This window comes from Larimichthys crocea, unplaced genomic scaffold (genome assembly GCF_000972845.2).
Source record: "Larimichthys crocea isolate SSNF unplaced genomic scaffold, L_crocea_2.0 scaffold148, whole genome shotgun sequence".
NCBI classification, from domain to species: domain Eukaryota; kingdom Metazoa; phylum Chordata; class Actinopteri; family Sciaenidae; genus Larimichthys; species Larimichthys crocea.
In genome coordinates this window covers 182,822-200,322 of record NW_020852030.1, presented here as the reverse complement: position 1 = coordinate 200,322, position 17,501 = coordinate 182,822, and the positions used below count along the sequence as shown (strand labels likewise).

General features: G+C 51.3%; 2 protein-coding genes across 4 annotated transcripts in view; both read left to right on the top strand.

The window, feature by feature from the left end:
* Positions 1–53: 53 nt before the first annotated feature.
* On the top strand, positions 54–15,504 carry hcfc1b (host cell factor C1b). 3 transcript variants are annotated; one of them, XM_027275614.1, is made up of 29 exons: positions 54–997; positions 1,896–2,044; positions 2,267–2,427; positions 2,518–2,720; positions 3,020–3,104; positions 3,322–3,428; positions 3,576–3,755; positions 3,853–4,164; positions 4,255–4,403; positions 4,527–4,712; positions 4,806–5,033; positions 5,124–5,240; positions 5,413–5,605; positions 5,686–5,780; positions 5,861–5,996; positions 6,066–6,229; positions 6,345–6,501; positions 6,633–6,730; positions 6,827–6,958; positions 7,040–7,100; positions 7,293–7,417; positions 7,498–7,656; positions 7,916–8,108; positions 8,252–8,392; positions 8,473–8,675; positions 13,756–13,878; positions 13,965–14,150; positions 14,226–14,526; positions 15,453–15,504. In XM_027275614.1, exons 1-29 carry the CDS (start codon positions 817–819, stop codon positions 15,479–15,481), a joined length of 4,554 nt encoding a protein of 1,517 aa, XP_027131415.1. In that variant the 5' UTR covers positions 54–816; the 3' UTR covers positions 15,482–15,504. The 3 variants fall into 3 exon arrangements, with proteins under 3 accessions (XP_027131415.1, XP_027131416.1, XP_027131414.1); XM_027275615.1 differs by having other exon boundaries at positions 5,410–5,605; positions 13,762–13,878; XM_027275613.1 differs by having other exon boundaries at positions 55–997; positions 5,410–5,605.
* Positions 15,505–16,475: 971 nt separating this feature from the next.
* ccdc120a (coiled-coil domain containing 120a) overlaps positions 16,476–17,501 on the top strand; it is a 34,390-nt gene continuing 33,364 nt past the window's right edge. The window contains exon 1 of the mRNA XM_019254628.2: positions 16,476–16,812. The gene's annotated coding sequence lies outside the window, so the exon portion shown is untranslated. The remainder of the gene's footprint in view (positions 16,813–17,501) is intronic.

Sequence of the window (17,501 nt, the reverse complement as noted above, 5' to 3'; positions counted from 1 at the left end):
CCAGGTGGCGCTGTGCCCTCACAGCTGCTCTCAGTGTAGCATCAGGTCACAGTTTGACTAACAGCTGTTCAGAAGCCTGAGCAGCAGGTTCGGTGTAAACTGACGTCAGATTACTGATTTTATTTATTTACAGTTAAACCGATTAAAAATAATTTATACTTTGTGTTTTATTGGGTGTCAGGTGTGTTCAGGTGGCACTGTGCGCTGTATGAGGCGGTGTTACGGTTCTCCGTGTGACCGTGCTCACTGACACCCTGCGGTGTTAGCATTAGCCACCTAGCCTCTCTGTTGTGTTTGGTTGCTGCTAGCAGCAAGATGGCGGCTCCCATCCCGGCGCACAGAGCCTCTGCTCCGCATCTCTAACAGCCGCTCTCCGCCTCCAGCTCTCCGCCTCCGGCTCTCCGCCTCCGGCTCTCCGCCTCCGGCTCTCGGCCTCCGGCTCTCGGCCTCCAGCTCTCCGCCTCCACACTCCCTCGCCCCGGTGATGGAGTAGCCTCCATCTGTCTCCGCTGCCTGTGTTAGCTTGTTAGCTTCTCTGCGCGGCGCGGCGGTAAAATGGCGGAGTGTGTGCTGCTGTGTGTGGGCTAGCAGACACACGGTGGTCTGTGTGTGTGTGTGTGTGTGCGCGCGCGCGCGTGTGTGTGCGTGCGGGACCGTGCGGTTCTTCTCTCCCCGCAGACACAGCTAACAGCTACGTAGCTAGTTAGCCTCAGGAGCTAGTTAGCAGGCTAATGCTAACCTCGGAGACGTTTTAAGCTCGTGACTGAATTTGGACTTTTCTTTGGACCGGGACGCGTCCGCCCTGACTGCGGCATCATGGCTACCGAACTCGCGACCCCCGCGGTGCTACAGCCCCGCTGGAAGCGTGTCCTGGGCTGGACCGGGCCGGTGCCGCGGCCCCGACACGGGCACCGGGCCGTGAGCATCAAGGAGCTAATGGTGGTGTTTGGCGGCGGGAACGAGGGGATCGTGGACGAGCTGCACGTCTACAACACAGGTACCGGTACCGGTACCGGTCCGACTGTTGGTTCGGTGTGAGACTTCATGTAAAGCTGTAGCAGGAGATGCTAACAGCTCTGCTAGGCTAGGTTAGCCGCATGCTAACGGAGAGAAATGGCGCGTTTTTACTGAAAACATTGATGACGTCACAGACACGCCCCCCGGCGCTGCAGCATGAAGGAAACACGGAAGTAAACAAGAACTACGTCACACGTTGTATTTTTAATTTTAGTCTGAGCTGCAGAAATGTGAAGCTTCTATAAACATCAGTGTTAACCCTAACCCTGTCTCACCTGTCTGATGTCTCACCTGTCTGATGTCTCACCTGTCTGATGTCCCACCTGTCTGATGTCTCTCTACCTGTCCGATGTCTCTCTACCTGTCCGATGTCTCTCTACCTGTCCGGTGTCCTACCTGTCCGGTGTCCCACCTGTCCAATGTCTCAACTGTCCGATGTCTCTCTACCTGTCCGATGTCTCTCTACCTGTCCGATGTCTCACCTGTCTGATGTCTCTCTACCTGTCCGATGTCTCTCTACCTGTCTGATGTCCCACCTGTCCGATGTCTCTCTACCTGTCCGATGTCTCTCTACCTGTCTGATGTCCCCCCTGTCTGATGTCTCACCTGTCTGATGTCTCTCTACCTGTCTGATGTCCCACCTGTCTGATGTCTCTCTACCTGTCTGATGTCTCTCTACCTGTCCGATGTCTCTCTACCTGTCTGATGTCCCACCTGTCCGATGTCTCTCTACCTGTCCGATGTCTCTCTACCTGTCCGATGTCTCTCTACCTGTCCGATGTCCCTCTACCTGTCCGATGTCTCACCTGTCTTATGTCTCACCTGTCTGATGTCTCTCTACCTGTCTGATGTCCCACCTGGTCTGTCCCCCCTCACAGCGACCAACCAGTGGTTTATCCCGGCGGTCCGTGGCGAGGTCCCCCCTGGCTGCGCCGCGTACGGCTTTGTGTGTGACGGGACGAGGCTGCTGGTGTTTGGAGGGATGGTGGAGTACGGCAAATACAGCAGCGACCTGTACGAGCTGCAGGTGAGTGGTGTCACAGCAGGGGGCGGGGCCTTCCTTACCTTCTAGTTTAATGTTTATTATTTCAGGGCAACTTCCTGTTAGTCACATGACACACACAACATGTGAACCTACAAAGAACAGAACCTCAGCATGTCAGACAGACACTGGCGCCGGTCCATCAGCAGGCGCTGGTCCATCGCCCCCCTCTTGTTGACTCACCTGGCCGTGTGCCATCTCCTCCAGGCAAGTCGCTGGGAGTGGAAGCGTCTAAAAGCCAAAGTGCCAAAGAATGGCCCGCCTCCCTGCCCCCGCCTTGGACACAGCTTCTCTCTGATTGGCAGTTCCTGCTACCTTTTTGGAGGGCTGGCCAATGACAGTGAAGATCCCAAGAACAACATCCCCAGGTAGGAAACCTCAGCCCGTCCCCAGGTACTGACCCAGAATCAGGTTCTGACGTAGAGATATAAAGGTTAACCCCGCCCCCTCCCCCTCAGGTACCTGAACGACCTTTACTGTCTGGAGCTGCGACCCGGCTCCAGCGTGGTCGGCTGGGAGATCCCCATGACGACGGGTCAGCCGCCACCACCGAGAGAGAGTCACACGGCCGTGGTGACGAGTGGCCGAGGGGCCAACAGACTGATCATCTACGGAGGGATGAGTGGCTGCAGGCTGGGAGACCTGTGGGTCTTACACATAGGTGAGACAGGCTAGGACAGGTGAGACAGGACGTAGACTTGTGGGTCCTACACGTAGGTGAGACAGGCTAGGACAGGTGAGACAGGACGTAGACTTGTGGGTCCTACACATAGGTGAGACAGGCTGGGACAGGTGAGACGGGTTGGGACAGGCGAGACAGACTGCAGACCCGTGGGTCCTCATTAATGTAGTATTTCACATTGTAGTATTTGCATATTTATAATAGTAGAATTTGTACTATAAGTTTTTATTGAAGTATTTCATCACACCTGATACTACATTGTCCTGATGATGTCACAGACTCTCTGACGTGGACTAAACCAGCTCTGAGTGGAACCGCCCCCTTACCCCGCAGCCTGCACTCTGCCACCACCATCAACAACAAGTAATACTACACAGAGTACACACAGTACTACACCACCATCAACAGTACTACATGCTGCCGCTTGTTGTGATATTCTGAATATCAGCACAACCTGTGTGATATTTCTTTAATTTCTCACCTGTCTGTCTGTCTCTCTCTCTCACCTGTCTCTCTCTCTCACCTGTCTGTCTCTCTCACCTGTCTGTCTGTCTCTCTCTCTTACCTGTCTGTCTCTCAGGATGTATGTGTTTGGGGGTTGGGTTCCTCTGGTGATGGATGACGTCAAAGTGGCGACTCACGAGAAGGAGTGGAAGTGTACCAACACACTGGCCTGCCTCAACCTGGGTACTACACACACACACACACACACACACACACACACACACACACACACACACACACACACACACAGTTCAAAGAGTCAGGATCAAGACAGGTATCTCTGTACCTGTCTGTTTTCACCTGTCTTCACCTGTCTGTATCTGTCTGCAGACACGATGTGCTGGGAGACGGTCTTGATGGACAGTCTGGAGGAGAACGTCCCGAGAGCTCGAGCCGGTCATTGCAGTGTGGCCATCAACTCCAGGCTGTACATCTGGAGCGGCAGGGACGGCTACAGGAAGGCATGGAACAACCAGGTGTGCTGCAAGGACCTGTGGTACCTGGAGACAGGTGAGGACTGTGAGATACAGTAACACCTGGAGACGGGTGAGGACCTCTGACAAGTACAGATGTACTGACCCCCTCTCACCTGTCTGTCCACACTCAGAGCGTCCCTGCGCTCCCTCACGGGTTCAGTTGGTCCGGGCCAACACGTCATCTCTGGAGGTAAGCTGGGGACCGTCACAGACCGCCGACACCTACCTGCTGCAGTTACAGAAGTACGACATTCCTGCCACACCTGCAGCCGCCTCACCTGCCCCTAAACCTGCCCCCATCCCTACACCTGGAGCCAGCTCCCCTAAGAGCCCTATCGCTATGACACCAGCTAACCAAACTGTTCCACTGTCCGGCATCACGCTTGTCCCCTTCCCCACCTCCGTACCTGGAAGCCCGCTGGCTGCTGCAGCCAAAACACCAGGTATGTTGAGACACCTGTACAGGTAGATCTACAAATGACAGAGCAGATAGATCTGAATGATCTGCTGACCTGTTTGCTGTATTTCTGCAGCTGTCCTGAAGGTGGCAGCAGCTCCAGGTGCAGCAGGTGGAGCCTCCATCATTACAGTGAGACAGGCCACGGCCAAAGCCCCGGGTGCCATGGCGACACTTCCTGCAGGTGTTCGTATGGTTGTACCTGCTCAGGCTGGTCAGGGGACGGTAAGGAAATTGTTCTGGTCTACAAAGCCCGATCCAGAGCGGATCGATACAACAGTCACCTGTGTTCTGATTGGGCACTGTATCAATGACACAAACGTTACCCTATTTTCTGTCTGCTCTCAGCCAATAGGAAGCAGTCCACAGATGAGCGGCATGGCAGCACTGGCGGCGGCGGCAGCAGCGACTCAGAAAATCCCTCAGTCAGCAACAGTGCTGAATGTCCCTGCAGGACCAACAGTCGTGAAGACGGTCGCTGTGAGTCCAGGATCCAGCAGTGTGCCGGTCAAAGTGGCTGCTCCAGTTACAATGGTACAGTACGCACCTGCGGTACTACGGTTACTGCACACATCTGCGGTACTACTATCAGTGTACGCACCTGTAAACACATCTCGTCTTTTTCAGGTGAGTAACCCGGCCACTCGCATCCTGAAGACTGCTGCTGCTCAGGTGGGCGGGGCATCTGTAGTCTCCACCCCTGGGACACCCAGCCGACCAATCATAACAGTCCATAAGTCCGGCACGGTGACGGTCTCCCAGCAGGCTCAGGTGGTCACCACGGTGGTGGGCGGAGTCACAAAGACCATCACTCTGGTTAACAGTCCACTCAGTGTGGGAGGAGGCGGAGCTCTGGTGAGTGATGTCACCTGCCGGTCACTGATCAGTCTGTGGATGAACCATCAAATCAGGCCGTGATGACATCACTTCCTTCCTCTATTTCAGATCGGTAACCTTGGTAACCTGGGGAAGGTGGTGTCAGTGGTCCAGTCCAAACCAGGTCAGAGTGGATCCATCACTGCTGGTCAGGCTGGGAGCAGCCCAGTTGCCCAGATCCTTCAGGTACTGCTCACTGAGACCCGCCCCCTTCATGTTAATGCCTGACACTAACCCCGCCCCCTTCATGTTTATGCCAGACACTAACCCCGCCCCTTCATGTTTACACCTGCCATTAACCCCGCCCCTTCATGTTCACGCCTGGCATTAACCTCGCCCTCCCTCTGTCTGTCAGAAGGGCGCCCTCCCCACAGGAACCATCTTAAAGTTGGTGACCTCAGCAGATGGTAAGCAGACAACCCTCCTCAGCACGGCACAGGCCGGATCCACATCGACCAAACCCACCATACTGGGCGTCGCCCCGACAATTTCTAAACCCGGAACCACCATCATCAAGACCATCCCGATGTCGGCGCTGCAGGGTGGAGCAGGTACAGGAAGCACACACTCACACCTGAACACACCTCTCTCACACTGGATGATTGACTGTCTGAAGCTCCTCCCCCTACAGGTGCCAACAGTCCAATCACAATCCTGACCACCAAGATGGTCACACCAGGAAGTGCTGGTAAAATCATCACCACTGTCCCCAAAATCGGTAGCCAGGTAACACACACACACACACACACACACACACACACACACACACACCTGGATCAGGTCCAAACGTGTGGTCTTATGTCCAGGTGGTGTTGAAAGGAGCTCCGGGGATGCCGGGTACGATCCTCAGGACGGTCCCCATGAGCGGAGTCAGGCTGGTGTCACCTGGAGCGGTTGGCACCAAACCCGCCGTCACTACGCTGGTCGTCAAAGCGACCACAGGTAAAGAGCGGTCGGATGTCCGTCGGTCTGTATGTGGACAGATGGTGACAGGTGTGTTTGTCTCCTCAGGTGTGTCCAGTCTGGGGACAGGAAGTGTCTCCACCACAGTAGCAGAAGGAGCTGTCACTGCCACCAATGCCTCCCTGACAACACCCATCACCACCCTAGCAACCATCGCCACGTTAGCCAGCCATGTTACCACGGCAACCGCCGCCATAGCAGGACCCAAACAGGTAACGAGATGGAGAGCTTTGTACTGTAGTAACACTAATTATACTGTAGTAATGCTGTAGTAATACTATAGTACTGTAGTAATACTGTAGTATTAGTACTGTTTTGTGTCTACAGGTGACCCTCATCATGACTCCGAGTGGTGCCGAGGCTCAACCTCTGGTCCAGGACCTGCCCGTCTCCATCATGGCGTCTCCAACCTCAGAAGAACCTGGAAGTACTACAAGTACTACGACTACTACAGCTGCAGGGGGAGAGGCTGGAGACACTGCAGGTACATGTACAGAAAATACTACTACACTACTACAAGTACTTAATTTGTTCCAGTTACTGCGGAGGATACTGTGGTAAACCTGTCGATGAGAACTCAGGTGTGTTGATGATGTCACTGTAATGATGCTGCAGTGACCATGGTCTGCTCCAACCCGCCCTGTGAGACACACGACACCGGAACCACCAACACCGCCACCGTGGCCTCCGCCAACATGAGCCGGGCACTGCAGGTGAGATGACTCCTCCTCTGATCAGCTGATGTGACAGGTGTGTGAGTCTGTCCGGTCGTGCCCTGAGTGCTGACCTTCAGGTGCTCCTCTCCTCAGGTGAACCCGCCTCCAGCTCAGCAGTCTGCACCTGTCAGTCTGAACGAAGGGATCACCAACCCACTGTGTGAGACCCACGAGACTGGAACCACCAGCACGGCCACCACAGCTGGAGCCGGAGGACTCCAACAGGTGAGACAACACCTGAGTGTTCTGAACGATCAGTGATTGGTTCATAGTGTGCAGACTGAATTAAAGTGTTCCTGTCTCCAGGTGTGTTCAAACCCTCCGTGTGAGACCCACGAAACCGGAACCACCAACACCGCCACCACAGGTAACCTGCTGACATACCTGGGCTCAAACCACCTGTAAAACAGTGCAGCACTGACTGTAACACCTCACCTTGTGACCTCATCATGAGACTTACCTGTAGTCTCACCGGCCTCTTTGACTTTGAGTTTGATGGTTAAAAAGGTGAGCGACCCCACAGCACTTCATGACATCACTTCCTGTTCCCTGTCCTCAGCTCAGCCGGGTGGAGACAGTCGACAGGGAGACTCCTCTGACCCCGCCTCCTCCACCACTGCCAATCAGAGTAGAGCTGTTACCATGGTTACACAGGCCACACCCACCCCCGGTCCCTCCATACCTGTAAGTGACACACACACACACACACACACACACTCGTCCTCTCTGATGTCCCATGATTCCCTCTGTCTGTCTGTGAGCAGGAGATCTCCTCATTGGTCGGAGAGAGTAGGGCGGAGCCAGAGGCCGAGGCTGTTGCCATGGTGACAACGGCAGCAGCAGATGGGGCAATGCAGACAGAGAGCCAATCAGGACATGTGATGTCATCAGCCGTGTTACAGGTTCATGCGGAGGGATCACAGGTACACACTCTCTCTCTCACTCTCACTCTCACTCACACACACACACACACACACACACACAAAGACACACAGACACACACACACACACACACACACTCTCCCTCTCTCTGTCACACAGACACATACACACAGACACACACTCACACCTCTGTCACACAGACACATACACACAGACACACACTCACACACACACAGACACACACTCACACACACACACCCTCACACACACACACACACACACTCTAACGCTCTCTCTCAGATGCCGTCCTCAGATGGCGGTCTTCCTCAGGAGCTGATGTCCTCAGAAGGGGACAGAGGCGAGGCGGTTTCTGGGGGAACGACCCTGATGGTGATGGGGCTGACCTCGGATCACCTGGCTGTTACCACGGAAACGGAGGAAGCGGTCCGGCAGGCGACGATCCAGGCGGTGCTACGGGCGGCCGGACAGATTGGTAAGACACCAGCAGGGACCGGATCCTGGACCGGGCTGAATGTTCTCAGGTGGTCGTTAAGTGTCGTTATTCAGTCTTAATGACGATGTGAGGACTTCAGAACTCGTCTCGTTTGCCCTTATGTCTCCTGTCTCTGTGAGCAGACGGCTCGGTGGATCAGTCCGTCCCGATCGTTCTGACCCAGCAGGACCTTGCAGCTCTGGTTCAGCAGCAGCAGCAACTGCAGGACGTCCAGATCCAACCAGAGCCAGCAGAACCAGGACCACAGCACAGCGTTCCCACAGGTAAACCTTCTGTCGCTCATCAGAAGAGTCCGGTTTGGACCAGCTGTGGTTCTGAACACTTCCTGTTCTGTATTTCCCAGAGGGCCTTGCTCCAGCAGACAGCCTGAACGACCCGGCGGCAGAGAGTAACGGACACGAGCTGACATCATCAGCAGTCACCAGCGCCGTGGCCCGATTGGCCAGCACGTTTGGCCCCGCCCCTCCTCTGACAGCCAGCCTGGCAAAGATTCAAACACCCGCTGTGCTCACCGAGGTGACCAATGGCATCGCAGCAACCACAGGGGTGAGAGACGCCACGCTGGGGCAGTATGACGCTAACAACACACTGACAACACTGACAACACGCTGACTACACGCTGACTACACGCTGACAACACGCTGACAACACGCTGACTACACGCTGACAACACGCTGACAACACTGACAACATGCTGACTACACGCTGACAACACGCTGACAACACTGACTACATGCTGACTACACGCTGACAACACTGACTACACACTAACAACACTGACTACACCCTAACAACACTGACTACACGCTGACTACACGCTGACTACACTGACTACGCTGACTACACGCTAACAACACTGACTACACCCTAACAACACTGACTACACGCTGACAACACGCTGACTACACTGACTACGCTGACTACACGCTGACTACACTGACTACACACTAACAACACTGACTACACCCTAACAACACTGACTACACGCTGACTACACGCTGACTACACTGACTACGCTGACTACACGCTAACAACACTGACTACACCCTAACAACACACTGACTACACGCTGACAACACGCTGACTACACTGACTACGCTGACTACACGCTGACTACACTGACTACACACTAACAACACTGACTACACCCTAACAACACTGACTACACGCTGACTACACGCTGACTACACTGACTACGCTGACTACACGCTAACAACACTGACTACACCCTAACAACACTGACTACACGCTGACAACACGCTGACTACACTGACTACGCTGACTACACGCTGACTACACTGACTACACGCTAACAACACTGACTACACGCTAACAACACTGACTACACGCTGACTACACGCTGACTACACTGACTACGCTGACTACACGCTAACAACACTGACTACACCCTAACAACACTGACTACACGCTGACAACACTGACTACACTGACTACGCTGACTACACGCTGACTACACTGACTACACACTGACAACACTGACTACACCCTAACAACACTGACTACACGCTGACAACACGCTGACTACACTGACTACGCTGACTACACGCTGACTACACTGACTACACACTAACAACACTGACTACACCCTAACAACACTGACTACACGCTGACTACACGCTGACTACACTGACTACGCTGACTACACGCTGACTACACTGACTACACCCTAACAACACTGACTACACGCTGACAACACGCTGACTACACTGACTACGCTGACTACACGCTGACTACACTGACTACACACTAACAACACTGACTACACCCTAACAACACTGACTACACGCTGACTACACGCTGACTACACTGACTACGCTGACTACACGCTGACTACACTGACTACACACTGACAACACTGACTACACGCTGACTACGCTGACTACACGTTGACTACACACTAACAACACTGACTACACGCTGACTACACGCTAACAACACTGACTACACGCTGACTACACGCTGACTACACTGACTACACGCTGACTACGCTGACTACATGCTGACCACGCTGACCACACTGACAACACACTGACAACACACTGACAACACGCTAACAACACTGACAACACGCTGACTACACGCTGACTACACGCTAACAACACTGACTACACGCTGACTACGCTGACTACACGCTGACTACACACTAACAACACTGACTACGCGCTGACTACACGCTGACTACGCTGACTACACGCTGACTACACCCTAACAACACTGACTACGCGCTGACTACACGCTGACTACACTGACTACACGCTGACTACGCTGACTACATGCTGACCACACTGACAACACGCTAACAACACTGACTACACGCTGACTACACGCTGACAACACGCTGACAACACTGACTACACGCTAACAACACTGACAACACGCTAAAAACGCTGACAACACGCTGACAACGCTGACAACACGCTAACAACACTGACAACACGCTAAAAACACTGACAACACGCTGACAACACACTGACAACATGCTAACAACACACTGACAACACTGACAACACGCTAACAATACTGACAACACGCTAACAACACTGACAACACGCTAACAACACTGACTACACGCTAACAACACTGACTACACGCTGACTACACGCTAACAACACACTAACAACACTGACTACACGCTGACTACACACTAACAACACTGACTACACGCTGACTACACACTGACCACGCTGACCACACTGACAACACGCTGACAACACACTAACAACACTGACTACACGCTGACTACACGCTGACTACACGCTAACAACACTGACTACACGCTGACTACACTGACTACACGCTGACTACACGCTAACAACACTGACTACACGCTGACTACACACTAACAACACTGACTACACGCTGACTACACTGACTACACGCTGACTACGCTGACTACACGCTGACTACACGCTAACAACACTGACTACACGCTGACTACACACTAACAACACTGACTACACGCTGACTACACACTAACAACACTGACTACACGCTGACTACACACTAACAACACTGACTACACGCTGACTACACACTAACAACACTGACTACACGCTGACTACACTGACTACACGCTGACTACACGCTAACAACACTGACTACACGCTGACTACACACTAACAACACTGACTACACACTGACTACACACTAACAACACTGACTACACGCTGACTACACACTAACAACACTGACTACACGCTGACTACACTGACTACACGCTGACTACGCTGACTACACGCTGACTACACGCTAACAACACTGACTACACGCTGACTACACGCTAACAACACTGACTACACGCTGACTACACACTAACAACACTGACTACACGCTGACTACACACTAACAACACTGACTACACGCTGACTACACACTAACAACACTGACTACACGCTGACTACACACTAACAACACTGACTACACGCTGACTACACACTAACAACACTGACTACACGCTGACTACACACTAACAACACTGACTACACGCTGACTACACACTAACAACACTGACTACACGCTGACTACACACTAACAACACTGACTACACGCTGACTACACACTAACAACACTGACTACACGCTGACTACACTGACTACACGCTGACTACGCTGACTACACGCTGACTACACGCTAACAACACTGACTACACGCTGACTACACACTAACAACACTGACTACACGCTGACTACACTGACTACACGCTGACTACGCTGACTACACGCTGACTACACGCTAACAACACTGACTACACGCTGACTACACACTAACAACACTGACTACACGCTGACTACACACTAACAACACTGACTACACGCTGACTACACTGACTACACGCTGACTACGCTGACTACACGCTGACTACACGCTAACAACACTGACTACACGCTGACTACACTGACTACACGCTGACTACACACTAACAACACTGACTACACGCTGACTACACACTAACAACACTGACTACACGCTGACTACACACTAACAACACTGACTACACGCTGACTACACACTAACAACACTGACTACACGCTGACTACACACTAACAACACTGACTACACGCTGACTACACACTAACAACACTGACTACACGCTGACTACACACTAACAACACTGACTACACGCTGACTACACACTAACAACACTGACTACACGCTGACTACACACTAACAACACTGACTACACGCTGACTACACACTAACAACACTGACTACACGCTGACTACACACTAACAACACTGACTACACGCTGACTACACACTAACAACACTGACTACACGCTGACTACACACTAACAACACTGACTACACGCTGACTACACACTAACAACACTGACTACACGCTGACTACACACTAACAACACTGACTACACGCTGACTACACACTAACAACACTGACTACACGCTGACTACACTGACTACACGCTGACTACACGCTAACAACACTGACTACACGCTGACTACACACTAACAACACTGACTACACGCTGACTACACGCTAACAACACTGACTACACGCTGACTACACACTAACAACACTGACTACACGCTGACTACACTGACTACACGCTGACTACGCTGACTACACGCTGACTACGCTGACTACACGCTGACTACACGCTAACAACACTGACTACACGCTGACTACACACTAACAACACTGACTACACGCTGACTACACTGACTACACGCTGACTACGCTGACTACACGCTGACTACGCTGACTACACGCTGACTACACGCTAACAACACTGACTACACGCTGACTACACACTAACAACACTGACTACACGCTGACTACACTGACTACACGCTGACTACGCTGACTACACGCTGACTACGCTGACTACACGCTGACTACACGCTAACAACACTGACTACACGCTGACTACACACTAACAACACTGACTACACGCTGACTACACGCTAACAACACTGACTACACGCTGACTACACTGACTACACGCTGACTACGCTGACTACACGCTGACTACGCTGACTACACGCTGACTACACTGACTACACGCTGACTACACTGACTACACGCTGACTACACGCTGACAACACTGACTACACGCTGACTACACGCTGACTACGCTGACTACACGCTGACTACACTGACTACACGCTGACTACACGCTGACTACACTGACAATACGCTGACTACACGCTGACAACACTGACTACACGCTGACTACACGCTGACAACGCTGACTACACGCTGACTACACTGACTACACGCTGACTACACTGACTACACGCTGACTACACGCTGACTACACTGACTACACGCTGACTACACTGACTACACGCTGACTACACGCTGACTACACTGACTACACGCTGACTACACGCTGACTACACTGACAATACGCTGACTACACGCTGACTACACTGACAATACGCTGACTACACGCTGACTACACGCTGACTACACTGACTACACGCTGACTACACTGACAATACGCTGACTACACTGACAATACGCTGACTACACGCTGACTACACTGACTACACGCTGACTACACGCTGACTACACGCTGACTACACTGACTACACGCTGACTACACGCTGACTACATGCTAACAACACGCTAACTGTGTGTGCAGAAGCAGGGCGCCCAGGTGAGGTCATCAGTGAAGGACAGTCAGTGGTTCGATGTCGGCATCGTCAAGGTGACCAACATGGTCGTCACACATTACTACGTCCCCTACGACGACAACATGGCTGACGTAAGCTAACGCTCATCATCACAGTGCTCTTATTGTGGCGGGCTCTGTCAGCAGGTGTCATAATGATGTCACTGACTCACCTGCAGGACGACTCAGGTGCAGTGCCGGACTACAGTCAGATGAGGAAGGTGGAGCTTCAGCCGGGGACGGCCTATAAGTTCCGTGTGGCGGGGATCAACATCTGCGGCCGCGGTGCCTTCTCGGAGGTGTCGGCGTTTAAAACATGTCTTCCTGGTTTTCCGGGAGCGCCGTGCGCCATCAAGATCAGCAAGGTGAGACTCACTTCCTGTTTGGTGGCCTGATGGGAGATGTAGTTCAGCCTGTAATGTTAAATTCTGGTTCTGCAGAACCTGGACGGCGCCCAGCTGACCTGGGAGCCTCCTGCCGTCACATCGGGGAAGATCACCGAGTACTCGGTGTATCTGGCCATCCAGTCTAGCCAGGCCTCCTCCTCCGGGTCAGGTTCTGCTCCGGCCCAGCTGGCCTTCATGAGGGTGTACTGTGGTCCCATCCCGTCCTGTCTGGTCCAGTCGTCCAGCCTCAGCAACGCCCACATCGACTACACCACCAAGCCTGCCATCATCTTCCGTATCGCTGCTCGTAACCAGAAAGGCTATGGGCCTGCCACACAGGTCCGGTGGCTGCAAGGTGAGAAGAGTCCAGAACCAGAACCACTATAGGCCGTAATTAACCATGGAGCTAACAGAACTAACCATGGAGCTAACAGAAGCTAACCATGGAGCTAACAGAACTAACCATGGAGCTAACAGAAGCTAACCATGGAGCTAACAGAAGCTAACCATGGAGCTAACAGAACTAACCATGGAGCTAACAGAACTAACCATGGATTTAACAGAAGCTACCATGGAGCTAACAGAACTAACCAGGAGCTGAACAAAGCTAACCATGAATAACAAAGAACTAACCATGGATTTACAGAACTACGATACGCTAACATGGAGCTAACAGAGCTAACCAGGAGGGCTAAACAGCTAACCATGGATTTAACAGAAGCTAACCATGGGGAGCCCTTAACAAACTAACCATGGGAGCTAACAGAAGCTAACCCATGGAGCTTAACAGAACACAGGGTTAAACACGAAAATGGAGCTAACAGATAACCATGGATTAACAGAAGCTAACCATGGGATTACAGAACTAACCATGGAGCTAACAGAAGCTAACCATGGAGCTAACAGAACTAACCATGGAGCTAACAGAAGCTAACCATGGATTTAACAGAAGCTAACCATGGATTCGAACAGAAACTAACCATCGAGCTACAAGAGGCTACCATGGAGCTAACAGAGCTAACCATGGAGGCTAACAGAAGCTAACCATGGAGCTAACAGAAGCTCACCATGGAGCTAAACAGAAAGCTAACCAATGGATTTAACAGAAGCTAAAAACCCATGGATTTAAACAGAAGCTAACCATGGAGCTTAACAGAAGCTAACCATGGAGCCTTAACAGCTAAATGTGAATTATTAAGTGATATTATTGATGATGTCATTAACATTGATGATGTCAATTAACATTGATGATGTCATCGCCGGTGGCTTGTTTCTCTGCAGAAAGCAGTAAAGATCCAAACCGGCAGTGAAGAGACCTCGGAGCGTCCTGACGTGTAAGAACGACTCACTGATCACATGAACATAACGTTCACACACGTTAGACACATGTATGTGTGAACAGTCCCCTGATGACATCATAGTGACATCTCTGCTTCCTGTTTCCTGTAGTAACCCTGTGGACCAAGAAGAATTTCAGGACGGACCAATAAGGAGCCCCACCAGTCGAGGCCTGTGATTGGTCACTGTTGTCTTAGGCCCAGCCCTGCAGCGTGTTGACAAGAGGGCGGGGCTCTGACAGCTTCCTGTCCCACAGGAAACAACAAATAAAAGACTTGTAGGATATTGTTCATTATTGACCAATCAGAATCAGTTTTTGTTGTCATGGAATGAGGAGGGGCGGACTCAGTAGTTCAAAGGTCATGTGATCTGGGGACAGGTCAAAGCTGTAAATCTTTTCTTTTTTTTTATCAGCTATTTCTTTCTTGGTTGGTTGTGGTGGAGCGATGAGCTCCCCATTGGTCGCTTTGTCAGCTGACGTTTTGTGAATATTCTCTAAACAATAAAGATATTTTTAGACATTTTTAACAAAACATGTGACGCCACTGCCTTGTCCTGAGGCTGTGTGTATGTGTACACATAAATAGATAAATATTAGATATTATTTTTTGTGGTATAAATAATTTATATACTAATGTTAATATTTATATATTAGATATTTTTTATAGGAGTTATATATATTTTTTATTATATAATAGTTATTGTATTTGTTATTATATTTATTTTTATATATATATCTTTATATGATAGTATTATAGATATATAATATATAATATTTTTTATTTATATATAGATATATATCTTTATATGATATTTATATATATATAATATATAATATAGATTTGTTTTTTTTTTTTTTTTTTTATTTTATATATATAGATAAATATATCTTTATATAAATATTTATATTGGGTCTGGTCGATCATTCCACATCACCTGTCTCCATGCGGTGAGTGTGCGCGCGTACAGACGTGCGCGTGCCCGTGTCGATGTGAGCGCGCCTGCCTCGCGGTGCTGATGGAGCTGCTGAGTCGATGATGAAGATGAAGATGAAGAGCAGCGATCACAGCATCGATCCGCGATGATCGATCAGTGTCCGACAATCAGCGTCATCAATCAACCAATCAGCGTCTTCGATCACACCTGACGCGAGCCGCAGCGGGAGACAATCAGGTGACCGCGGGACGGACACTGCGGGTTCTGGACCGGACGGGTTTCTGGATCATGTGACCGACGAGCTGCGGGTTCGATCCCCGTCCGAGGAGGGAAACCCGCAGGTGATCCGGAGCCGGAGGAGGCCCAGGTAAGAGCTCAGTGAGCCACAGAGACCATCACAGGCAGGGCACTGCGGTCCCTCCCGCATGGAGGAGCCCGCACACCACGCTCCGTCTGAAAAGTTCCGTTTTTTCCGGTTCTTCGCGCCGCAGCCACAGAACACGGCGGGAAGAACCAAGAGGAGTGCTGAGCCCGAACCATCAGGTGGTTCTGTTTGATTCGGCTCCCAGCTCAGAACCTCAATAGAACCTCAGCACTCACCGAACAGAACCTCAGTAGAACCTCAGCACTCATTGAACAGAACCACAGCACTCATTAAACAGAACCTCAGTAGAACCTCAGCACTCATTGAACAGAACCACAGCACTCATTAAACAGAACCTCAATAGAACCTCAGCACTCATTGAACAGAACCTAAGTAGAACCACAGCACTCATTAAACAGAACCTCAGCACTCATTGAACAGAACCACAGCACTCTGTTGTTGTGACGCCGCTCGGTGCTGCAGGGCGACAGGAAGTAGGTCACATCTGACCACAGTTTGCTGGATTTGATCAACAACCAGAACTGACGTGACACGTGTGTGTGTGTGTGTGTGTGAGAGTGTGTGTGAGTGTGTGTGTGTGTGTGTGTGTGTGTGTGAGAGTGTGTGTGAGTGTGTGTGTGTGTGTGTGTGTGTGTGTGTGTGTGTGAGAGTGTGTGTGAGTGTGTGTGTGT